Source organism: Lepidochelys kempii, chromosome 3 (genome assembly GCF_965140285.1).
Source record: "Lepidochelys kempii isolate rLepKem1 chromosome 3, rLepKem1.hap1, whole genome shotgun sequence".
In the NCBI taxonomy this organism is placed as follows: domain Eukaryota; kingdom Metazoa; phylum Chordata; order Testudines; family Cheloniidae; genus Lepidochelys; species Lepidochelys kempii.
The window spans coordinates 191,087,305-191,099,713 of NC_136382.1; the positions used below are offsets into that span (position 1 = coordinate 191,087,305).

Here is a 12,409-nt window from a genome sequence, read left to right on the forward strand (position 1 = left end):
TGTATCCAAACATAGTAAGGAAAATGTAACCCTTAACTCTATGTAACTACACTTTAAAGGCTCTTTTCTTTGTGCAGAGACAGAGATTGCAGGTACAACAAAAGCAGTGCTACCTCCAACTGGATGCGCCATACCTACAGTAGTAGGACGAAATGTGATTTCTCGACTTATTACACCACCTCCTGCACAGGGACAACAGCTCCTAAATGGAATTTCAACTCTAAACTCTAAAAATGCTGCACCTAAAAGACCTCATTCACCTTCCTCAGAAGAATGCACTAAAAGACTTAAAGATATAGAAAAGGTAAAAACACACTTCAATATGGAATCAAAGGGAGAAAGAGTTGGAGAGATGTATATAGATAAACTCCAAAAGACCCTGCAGGTAATAACTTCAATTTTTAATACTGTCCTTTAAAAAGAAAATACTGGCTGTCAGAATTAGCCTAGTGTTTGAATGGTCAAAGTTCGTGTATGTAGAATGCAGTGTTCAGATCTGACATGACAGTTTCATTCCAGCAATCCAGTGACTAAATCCTAAACTTTGATTATAGGCTCTTGGAAAGTTTGAAACAATTGCTATACCACACCTACCATTAGATGCTCTAGGAAGAGAGAGAAACTGTCTCATAGGAACAACATCTAATCTGAAGCTCTATGAAACATTTAAAAATAACCTGGAAAGGATTTTTTAAAAAAGCTAGGCTTGTGCCCTTTATTTGTTGCTTAATGATTTTATAAAGAGGGCCCAAAAGTTCCTACTGTTATGCTTGATTTAACCATAGAAATCAGTATTGTTAATTCTGGACTATCTTCTTTTTGCTGAGTGACCTAGATGCCTATTGTTAGTGCCTTTCATTATAGGGGTGGTATTGAAATCTTTACCAAAGCCTGCCTTTCTCCAAAATGTTCATTAGTCATTGAAGTTTGACTAAAGAGTCTACATTTCTTCTACTTCTTTGAGTAATGGTCCCTATTGTATTCCATGGTGGGTTATGCATGCGCACCATACATCCAGAGCTGGAGAATTTGAAAGTAGTGTCCGTTGGTCCACACATGCACTCTGATTCACCTGTGCCTCTGTCTGAGGGGATAGAGAGCAGGGCAGACTGATCACCTCTCCAGTTTCTTCTCACTACTGCATAGTCCAGGTTGGAATCTTCAGTGTCTACAGCTTTGGCTACATCCTACAAAATAAGAATTACCTAGTTTGTAAACAGCTTTAACAGTTTAGTGTTTTTATAGATCAGTTTCCTGGGTAAAACCACCCCATTTAGGCCCAGGACTCCAGGCATCAAACGCCATGCTTCCTTCCCACAATCTCTCGGTCAGCGACAACCACCTCCGTCTGTACTGCCTTGGGAAAGCCCACATCATGATGAGGTGCAGTATCTGTCAATTGTTCCCTAGCCATACCCGAGAAAGGCAGGAACTTCGTCTCCGCAAATACCTCATGAAGAAGGCCATGAAGCCCCAGTCGGATCCACCTCTGAGGGACTTGACCGCGGGAAGGAGTTTATCACCCATCCCATACACAGAACACTTCTCCCTTCCAACGGCACCAACAGTACCACCACTGGAACTGGAATCTGACTTCTCTTCTTCAGGAGAGTGTGAATCGCCCCATGAACTTTTCTTCCCCTACCCTGTGTGTTCACCACCACCCAAGAGACCTGCACCAGTTTGGGACCAACCTCTCCTTCATCTAACTTTGGAGCTGCTGGCATGGGGCCCCCATGACCACCTACTGACCCTTCCTACTGGGGGCCTTGGGACCAGTAGTCCCATGCAGAGTCTGTCTGATCTGCCAGGGAGTCACCTCTTGCCTCCCCTCTAAGGGAACACTCAGATCTGCCCCTGGATCTGGCAAAGGAGGAACATTATGCTATAGATCAGGTGGTTCCACTGGAACTAGTAAGACTGCCATCTTCATTCCTGGAAGAAGTGGTGACTCCTACATCTCCATCCGCCTCTCTTCCCCCAGTGACTTCAGGAAGTTCCTAGATCATCTCCACAGAGTTGCTGGAGAGTTTGATTCCTCTCCAGGAGATCCAGGACTCTCAGCACAAACTCTTAAACATCCTCCATGCATCTAGACCCCAACATATTAGCTCTCCCTGCTAATGAAGCCATACTGGAGCCATTTAGAACAGTTTAGTGCTCCTCTGCCAGCTGCGCTCCTACCCTGAAAAGGGCAGAATAGCGTTATTACTGAAGGAATGCTGAAGGAACAAATTTATTTTCTCACCCCACTCTCAACTCCATGGTGGTCCATCCTGCTTCTGAAAGGGCTACACAGTCACATCCCTGGTCTATCCTTGCTGATAAAGAGGGCAAATGCCTGGATCTGCTGGGGAGAACGGTCTTCTCATCATCCAGCCTCCAGTTCAGGATAGTCACTAATGGCTAAATACAATTTCCTGACTTATGCCAAGTTTGCAGGGTTTACTGACTGCTTTCCGCAGTAGGACAGAGCTCATTTTCAAGCTCTTATAGATGAAGGCAAACTGATCACGGTCCCTGGACTCCAGGGCTACCCTCTGTTTACATCACAAACAAGCCTCGAGTACTGGTCAAGTCGTGTTTATCTGCTAGGTCATATGGTCTCATGCAACTACAGCACTCCACTTGCAAGACTCCACTTTCATTGCCTTCAAACACGGCAATCGGTGTACTCCCCAAAATGTTAGTCAGTGAACCCCATGATAACCAATCTGCTCAGTGTCTTCCCTGCTATGGTGGACAAATCCAAATCCTTGTCAGGTATGCATGGGCTCCTCTTTCTCTCTTCCTCTCCAGACAGGACCATTACTACAGATGCGTCCCTATTGAGTTGGGGAGCCCACATGAACCACCACATAGCTCAAGGTACCTGGACATCTCAAGAGTCCAGGATGTGCATCAATATTCTGGAGTTTGAACAGTCTGAAAGGCATGAGGGTCCCTTCTTTCATTCATCCACACTCACCAGGTCCCTATAATGTCAGACAACATTACACTGTCTTCATCAACAAGCAATGAGGAGTGGGTTCCGCCTCCCTGTGCACAGAAGCAGTCAACCTCTGGAACTGGTGTATCACCAATCAAATCATCCTGTCGGAAGCCTACATTCTAGGAAAGCAAAATGTGCTTGCAGACTCCTTTTAGCAGACATTTCAGTCAACCACAAGTGGGAGCTCCACAACGCAGTACTGTGTGAATTTTCACTCTTGAGGAACCCCAACCAGAGACCTGTTCACCTCTCAAGAAAACAGGAAATGCACCACATATTGCTCCAGAGATGATCTTGGTTGTCATCCAAGACACTCTGCTTCTTCCTTGGTTGGATCAGCTCAACTATGACTTCCCTCTTTTACTGGTCCTTCCACAAGTTCTATGCAAAATCCAGTAGGAGGGAGAATGGGTTTGTCAGATTGCGTGTCCCCCCCTTTCTGGGGTGCCACCTCATGTACTTGGGTACCACTCAGCCCACCGGTTCCACCAGTCTGGGTTCCCTTACACTACCCTGCTGAGCCAGGCCCTCAAGCCTTCTCCAGCACACAAACAGATAGGGCCACACCCAGCTGCAGAAAGACACCCACTGAGATCAGCTCTGTGTAGGAAGACTCAGCTCAGGAATTGCCCAGCACTCAAGTTCATGTTCCCTCTGGAGTGTAAACCCAAAATTGTTTTGCCTTGCGCTGCACAGAAATCTGTACAGCAGAAGCTCATGAACCCACCCCCTCCCTCAATGTGGAGGAAGATAAGCACAGCTTTTTGCTCCCCTCCCCCCAATTATGAATTCCACAAACTAGTTTCAGAATGAACAAAAACAAGTTTAGTAACTACACCAGATAGATTTTAAGTGATTATAAGGGATAGCAAACAGATCAAAGCAGATCACCTTGGCAAATAAACGCAAACTGAGCTTAACACAGGTAGGATATAAATTAGCAAATTCTCACCCTGAGTGATAAATAGGCTGGCAGATTCTTAAGGCACAAGTTTCCTTGGCTTTCCCAGGTTTCATACACAGGCTGAAGATTTTTCTAGCCTGGGACCATCACTTCCTACCATTCAGTACTTGCCCCTCAGGTGTTTCCAGGTGTGTTGTTGCAGGGAGAGTGAGGTACCCTCATGAGGTCATTATCCTCCTTTTACATCATCTTCCCACTTGCTGGAAAGCTCTTTTGCTGTGACTTGGGTCAAACAGTCCCCATGGTGTAGTGCTGTCTCTGAGAGGTTTTTCTTGTACACCGTTCCTGGGGTAATCCTTGGGCTTATGTGCCTTTCCTCAATAAGTCATTAATATTGTTAGGTACAACAGTAAAAAGTCCTAAAAGGCTGCTTGTGGGTGTTTTTAACCTCACACATGTTTCAGTAACACATACATAGCCAAACTTCACATACAATGATAGCACACACAATCCAACAAGATATTAATATCTGGCAGATCAAGACTTTTCGAATACCTCACAAGACCTACTTTATATAAAACATATCCTAATTACATGACAGTGGTGAATATTGGGATGTCAAAGGGTTATCCTGATTGCCATCTTCTGTTCCACACAGTTCTGGTTTCCCAACCTCCTACACATGTTATCTTGACCACCAATCATCCTCCCAACATTTCCTGAGCTCCTGACCCAGTGGAACAGCAAGATCAGACACCCTGATTCACGTCCGCTCCTCCTCAGGATTTGGTATTTGGATGGGCATCATCATTATAATGTTCATGCTCCACAACCATAAGAGACCTCCTCTCAAATAATAGAAAGGACTCTACTAGAAAATGTTACCAAGCTAAATGGAAGCACTTTTCTTGGGCACATCAGAAGAGGCATTCTCCCAGAAACTACAGATATTTCTCTTATCTTGGACTATATCCTATCTTTGAAAACATCAGGTTTGTCCATCAGCTCCTGGAAAGTTCACATGGGGTAATCTGGGCATACCCGCCACCTTCTCAGGGCTGCCTGGTCTCTGCACATCCTCTGTCCAATAGATTCTGGAAAACCCTAATAAAAACCTTCCCAGGTATTCAGAAGCCTACTCCCCAGTGGCACCAAAAATTTGTTCTCTTGGTACTCAAAGGCCCCCCTTTGAACTTTTCGCTTCTTGCACAATGTGTCTCCTTTCCATGAAGGTCACTTTCCATGGAGCCATCACCTCAGCTAGAAAAGTTGGTGAACTTGGAGCGATGATGGCAGATTCTCCTTACACTATATTCCATAAGGATAGGGTTTCTTTGTGTCTACACCCCAAATTCACCCTTAAAGTAGTTTTGAAATTTCACCGTAGCCAATTGATTCACTTACCTGTGTTCTTCCCAAAACCACACGCTTCCGCAGAGGAACGAAAACTCTGCTCCCTTTTACCTGCACAGAACAAAACCACTCAAGAAATCCCTGAGACTATTCATCACTACAGCAGAAAGTCAGTCTCCACCCAGAGAATTTCTAAATGGATCTCTGGCGGCATTCAATTCTGTTGCTATCAAACCACCTCCCCCTTCTCCCCAATGATGGAATAAGAGATCATTCCATCAGAGCACAAGTAACAACTATGGCATCTCTTCAGAAGGTACTCCTCCTGGACATCTGTAAAGTGGGCACATGGGCCTCCATTCAGGCATTTGCAAGACATTTTACCCTGGTGCAGAACTCTTCTATTTATGCCTCCTTTAGGACTATAGTACTCCTCTCAGCCCTCTGTCTACATCCTCACACCCTTTTCCTACTTAAGTCCTGTTTGTCAATCACCCCCAGTGGAATACAATAGGGATCATCATTCAAAGAGGAGAAGGAGGTTATTTACCTGTAACTAGAGGTTCTTTTAGATGTGTGGTCACTATCTATATTCCACTACCTGTCCTCTTTCCCCTCTGCTTTGGATCTTATCTGATTCGCTGTAGAGAAGGAACTGAAGAGGCAGTCTGTCCACCCAACCCTACATCCCTTCAGATGGAGGCAATGAGGTGAGCCAGGCCACATGCGTGCACCAACAGACGCTATTTTTCTCTGGCTCTGGACATATGGTATGTATGCACCATCCACAGTGGAATACAGATAATGACTACATATCTCAAACTTCTAGTTACAGGTAAGTAACCTCCACTTTCAATTGCTCAGCTTTCCTCAACTTTTGAAATGTATAAACTTTGGAAATATATAAACATAACTAGTTATGTCAAGTTTCTAAGCAAAACATTAATTTTCATGGAAAAAAAATAAAGGCCTGAAAGGGCTTTTTCTATGTCAAATTATCAAAAAACACAAACCAAATGTTTTGCTGGTCATCTTCAAAACTTAAAACCTCATTGGTCCAAGCAGCAGTGATGTAAGGAAGTAATTCCATTTCTGCAGTCTAGTTGCATAAACCCGCACTTTTCCACTCCATAATTGCTATTAAGTATCTTAAATATGGATTATAGAATTAATGATGGGAGAAATCTTGACATTGCAGGAAGCATTAATTACACATGTTGGCTGAAGTGAATAATCCCTTCCCCACCACTTCTAGTAGGTATAGGTGTTGGTAGTACTACAGCAAAATATAGGTAAAACTGATTGTTTAGAAGGTTCGTCAGTTGCTTGGATTAGCTAAAATTCTGTGGCGTGAGAGGCCTGCTTAATCTGTGTAATTTGCAGTGACAGGTAATAGACCAAGAAAACTACAGAATCTTCCTTACAAAATGTTAATGATTAAACCACAAAAGATGGGTTAAAATGGTAGAAAATTGAGTTAATTCATCCAGTGTTACGCAGTTGACAGATGCAGCATGTGCCTTCTGATATACTTAAAAAAGGGGTAATACACTGGAAAAATGGTTGTAGGATGTCTTTGTACTACGATTAATCTTGTGTTAATCGTGTAGTATTTTTTTTTTGTACAATATCTCAGGTGCAGGTGGCCTTTAGGAGCAGATACTTAACCTGCTGGACAGATAATCAGCAGCTGACATTGACAGAGCACTAACTTGTTTTTATAAATTCCATTTCTCTGGAAAAAACATAGCTTTTGCTAACTTTACCTCCATTTTTGTGGAAAGGCAAGAAACAATTAGAAAACACTACATTTTGGAATTTGTTTATACATTTCCAAAAATTTAAACTTTAATTCTCAAATAATTGAAAGTTCCTACTGGGTCTCAGAATAGGCCAACTCATCTGGTTCTTGTGTTTTGTAGTCAAACAGCAATGCTTTCTTCCATAAGGACTGTTCATGCTAGGTCAAGTTCAGACTCAGATATGCTCTCACAACTCCTATTGATTTGAATGAAAGTTGTACTCGTACCAAGGATAGTTTGTACTGAGGATAGTTTGGTCCCTGAGCTCTAACCATATAAATGGCTTTGATACTATGTATCCTACTCTAGTAAATTGGACTGGATTCAGCATTCAAAGATTGTAGCATCCAAGATGATGTAAAGAGAAAATCTACAGGAAAAAATATAATTTGAAGCATTTGTCTTAATTTTTTTAAATCCTGAGTAAACTACTTTAACTCTTAACTAAGTAAAATTCCTTAGATATTCCACTTGACATGACTAAGAATAAATTTCAGTTAAAATCACGGTTAGACAGAAAAACATTTGTTACTTACAGCTCTTATCAAGCTTCATCCATTTTCCTGTTTCTCCACACATCACACCCAGAAATTATTTGCTGGGAAGTTAAAGTGTAATCTGATACTTTAGTTCTCTCCGAGCATTTGAATTATTTCTAGACTTAAAACTAGAACTAGGTGAAATTTTTTGGACAAATAGCTTATTGGATGAAAATTTCAGTTTTGGTCAACTCTAAACTATTTGAATTTTGACACTAATTTGCCCAATGATTTCAGCCAAATTTTTAGCTTAGGCACCGTTCACAAAATGGTGGGAGGAGGTGGTGCCTCCTTTTTATATGACCATGTTGCATTATGTCACTGGGCTATGGAATATTATGGGACAGGTCTCTCAATCTCTTATAGTCATTGGAGCAGGGACTTGAACTTGGGTCTTCCCCCTCCAGATAAGTACCCTAATCACCTGGCTGTAGTCAGTCTCTCCCAATGACTATTCAAACATTTTTGTATACCAAGGGGAACAGCTTCAATAGGAGAGATTGAGACGCCCAACCCAGATTATGCAATGGTCCGGTGGTTTGGGCACTTTCCTGCAATGTGGGAAACTCAAGTCTGGGGAGGCAGGTATTGAACCCCAGTCTCCCACATCCCAGCTGAGTGCCCTGACCAATGGGATAAAAGGTATAAGGGAGGTACCACCACTACCTGTGGCCATCTTGTGAATCATTTCCTTTGCTGCTTTATTTTAAAAGTGCCATGAAATTAAATATTTTTGTTTTGGATCAAATTAAACATTTTGTTTCACCTAAAGTTTTTATTGACTTTCTTTCAGTTTGGCAAAAACTTCTTTGAATTTCAGTCGACTCAAACCAAATATTTTTTTCAGAAATGCCAGTAAACCAAAAAAGCAATTACTTGCTCAGCTCTTCTAACTCTTCTATAATAAACAATTTAAATCTTGCCTCCTTCAAACATAAATTTTTTCTTTAAAGAAGTTGATAGGAAAGGCAGCCCAACCTATAGGCAGAAGCTGGGCGCTGCTTAGGTAAGTTCACAGAGCCTGGATTTATATGTAAAATAACCATGTCAAATAATGGTCTGTTTTATGTAAATTCAAATTTTGAGCACACTTCCCTTTTCCTGTGAAAAAAGTCTGAATACGTCTCACGTAAGAAAAGTCTAGCTAAAAACTGTTATCTTGAGGGGGCACACCCTGTGATTCATATCTTTGGGTACATATGTAGGCCCTCCTTTACAGAAGAATAAAATGACCCAAAATGCCTTCCACATAAAGAATAGATGTCATGAGGCTTTTAAAGTTTCATAAATGCTTTCTTGTTAGTTGGAACTAGAAACATAGATCTAACCAGCATTTAATAAGCATTTGTTTGTGAGCTGATATTTGTGCTTTTCATATAAAGGAACTTAATTGCAATGCATTCAGCACACTATTCTTAAATACTTTGGGTTTTTAGGATAGCCTTGGAGGAGGGGAATCCATGCCTGTTCCAACTATTGACACATCAAGATCACAGGTATAGTCTACCTAGTCTTTATGTTCACAGATAAAGCAAAACTAGTGAATATTTCCAGTATATATTAAGGTAATATTTGTTTACACACAAAGCTAGCAATTTGACAGTGTCAAGTACTTTTCTGTTGATTTACTATAATTCTTTAACTCTTGTGGTAACATATGGTAACTGTGATTCTCGCTTACACACTGTGCAGTAGTATTTTGGAGAGCTGCTTTAGCAGCTCTCAAACAGACAGAAGTCCCAAACTGCCATGTTTACTTAAAAAGGTTTAGGCATCCAGCCAAAGATTGAAAAACACTTCATTTGGACACACAAGCATCTTTCTCCTACCATCTCAGGTATTCAAACTTCACAACCCCTTCAAAAAACTAGACAAAGGCCCTTTCTTTCCAAACAGACTTCTTAGTGTCACTAGAATCTTTGCTCTGCTTCAATCACATTCTTCACTGAGTGCTCTGAGCAGTTAATCAACCTCCATATCACATACAGGACTTCAATGTCAAAAATTGGATATGCTCAAAAATATCAGCCAATTATAGCAATTACACTTCAGATTTTGAAACCTAATTTTTTCAGGCTCTCTTGATCTAAAGCTAGGCCAATCAAGATATGCAGTCTGAAATTTAATATTAAGACTCTTACCACATTTGTTCGTTTTCACCAGGCTGGGATGTGTGGGTGGGGGTGTGACTCTAGGGTGGGGCCAGAAATGAGGAGTTCAGGGTGCAGAAGGGGGCTCTGGGCTGGGGCCAAGGAGTTTGGAGTGTGGGAGGGGGTTCTGATCTGGGGCTGAGGCAGTTGGGGCACGGGAGGAGGTGCAGGCTCTGGGAGGGTGTAATATGGGTGCAGGAGGGGGCTCAAGGCTGGGGCAGGGACTAAGGTGTGGGAGTGGGTGAGTGGTGTGCGCTCAGGGTGGTGCTTACCTCAAGCAGCCATGCTGCCTCTGCCCATAGGCACTGCCCCTGCAGCTCCCATTGGCCATGGTTTCTGGCCAATGGGAGCTGTGGAACTGGAACTCAGGGTGGTGGCAACATGTGGAACTCCCCTGGCCATTCCTCTGCTTAGGAGCTGAGGGACATGTCACTACTTCCTGGCTTTGCATAGCTTCCCAGTAGGGAGCCTGCCAGCCCCAGAGCTGTCAGGGTTTCTTTTCGACCTGGCAACCCTAGCAACATGCCACTTGATGCTGGTTTTTGCCTAATTCAGATGAACTCTTGAGGGAAAACTAGGCGGGGGTGGGGGGAATGCCCCTTCCCCTGTACTATTTTAGTGCATAAATGCCTTCACGGTGAAAGCAGACACTTTGCCTGCAAGTGTCTAACTTCTAATAGAGAATTGGCAGATAATCACTATGGTGGGGGGAATAGCATATTCTAGACTGCTTGGTTTGGTGTGGTAGGTCATGAAGTTAATCTGTAGGTCTTGTTTACTGCTGAAACAACAGTTTCACTTTCTACCCAACTTCTGTTTACATTATGCATATTTAAAAATAATTTCCCCTTCCCCCTTGGTTTCCATTTTTCTACTGTAGAGACTTGCCAGTAAAGAGCTACCAGATTCATCTTCTCCTGTTCCAACAAATAACATTCGTGTCATTAAACATTCCATCAGACTGACCCTTAACCGGTAACTACAGTGCCTTTTCAGGTAAAGATAATATGCACTTGTTTAGTGGTTCACATAAGCAATTTTTACTTTTATACTGCAGTTGCTGTCCCACATAAAATATGGAGTTATTGTCACCAAATTGGAGGGATTTTTCCAGTTATTAATTTTTGTCTGCATTTTGACCTGCAGATGCTGTAAGATACTTCCATTACTCTATAGCTTTTCCAAGATCACCTGCTGACAAGCCACTGTCTACAAAATCATGGCTTTTGAGTCCTTTTTTTAAAAACATTGCCTTTAGTTTAAAAATTTGCTACTTCTGACTGATCTACTTATTTTGAACACCCTTCCAACAGCAGTCCTTGTTTTTTTAAAAGTCTTGTGTTATAATCATTGTCTTGAGCTGAAAAAAATTGTTCTGAAAAATACAAAAAAAATGTCCTGTGATACCATTTTTCTGAATGTATGTAAACATGTTTACTTCAGTCACTGGAGCCACATTCTGGTTAGAAGTGTGTGTATGAAAGTCCTGGTATTGTTTCTGCTTTCCTAATAGTGTAGATATACATCATTTTGTGGACTTCAATTATTTTTTTTCTGGTTTAGCACACACTCTTTTCTACATCTGTAATGCTGGTGCTCAGCATCTATAGCCAATAGCTTTATGGTATTTAACACGTAGCTGGGCACTACCCAAGTTATACAGACTGCCTCCCATGGAGGCCCAAGAAATCAAATCTTAATTTAAAAATAAAATTTCAACAATTAAGGATATCTACCAAGATACTGAAATGATAGGAATGTCTTATGCTATGAAATCTAATTCTTGTAAATCTTGTTCTGAAACAGGCTTAGGACTTCTTCCAGTTTTCACTGGTTAAACAAATTTCCCCACAGCAACAAATTTCTTACCCAAAATACTTAAGACATAACTAAATACTGAAACTAGGAAAAACCTATTGTGACATTACGATCTACTCATTCTGCAGTTATGCAGAACAATTCTTCACTGATTAGGCATGCAGAAACAGATATTACTTTCAATACAATGCCTGAAAATATTCCCTTTTGAATAACAATGGTTACGGAACTCTGGCTTAGGACCATTGCAGTCTTCATGTAAACAAACATAATAGTCATAATACAGCTTACCCAGTTAAATAGAGTGAAGTTTTAGGAGAAAAATGCATTTTCTACACAGCAAATCCTAGACTACATAATTTCCTCTTGTAATTTATTTAATTCAGTGTTTTGTAAATGAAGTCATATGTATTTTTGTATGTACTATAAGAACATCTTTTCAAAAAGAAAAGTTTAAAAACTTCACTGTTTCTTCTTCAGTCTACTTTTTTAACGTAGGTCAAATCTTCTAAAAGCCCTTAACACAAAAGCATTTTGAAGAACATATGAATATATACAATACCTCTGTTTTGAATAGAATTCTAATTTGCAGATATTCCTTAATTGTAGTTTTCCTTCAGCACCACAGCTGTCATTAGTCAGCTGTATGAGGCAACCAGGAACGCTAATAGTTCTGAGACTAACATTAAATAAAATTTTACCATGCAATGTGTGCCTTCATTAGAAAGTAGTAAAAGTATATACAGGAAAAGCTTTGTTATCTGGCGTGTTGGGGGAATGGCCGGGGGGGTTGCTGGTAAGTCAAAAATTCCGGTTAACTAAGAGGGGGGGAGTTTGGGTTTGGAAGGGGG

The 12,409-nt window shown here is 41.4% G+C and overlaps 1 protein-coding gene across 1 annotated transcript in view; it reads left to right on the forward strand.

The window, feature by feature from the left end:
• The window catches only part of PAPOLG (poly(A) polymerase gamma), a 58,344-nt gene extending 47,625 nt beyond the window's left edge, over positions 1-10,719 (forward strand). The window contains exons 19-21 of the mRNA XM_073335310.2: positions 78-385; positions 9,027-9,086; positions 10,621-10,719. Coding sequence (XP_073191411.1) covers positions 78-385; positions 9,027-9,086; positions 10,621-10,719 — 467 coding nt within the window. The remainder of the gene's footprint in view (positions 1-77; positions 386-9,026; positions 9,087-10,620) is intronic.
• The last annotated feature ends 1,690 nt before the right edge of the window (positions 10,720-12,409 follow it).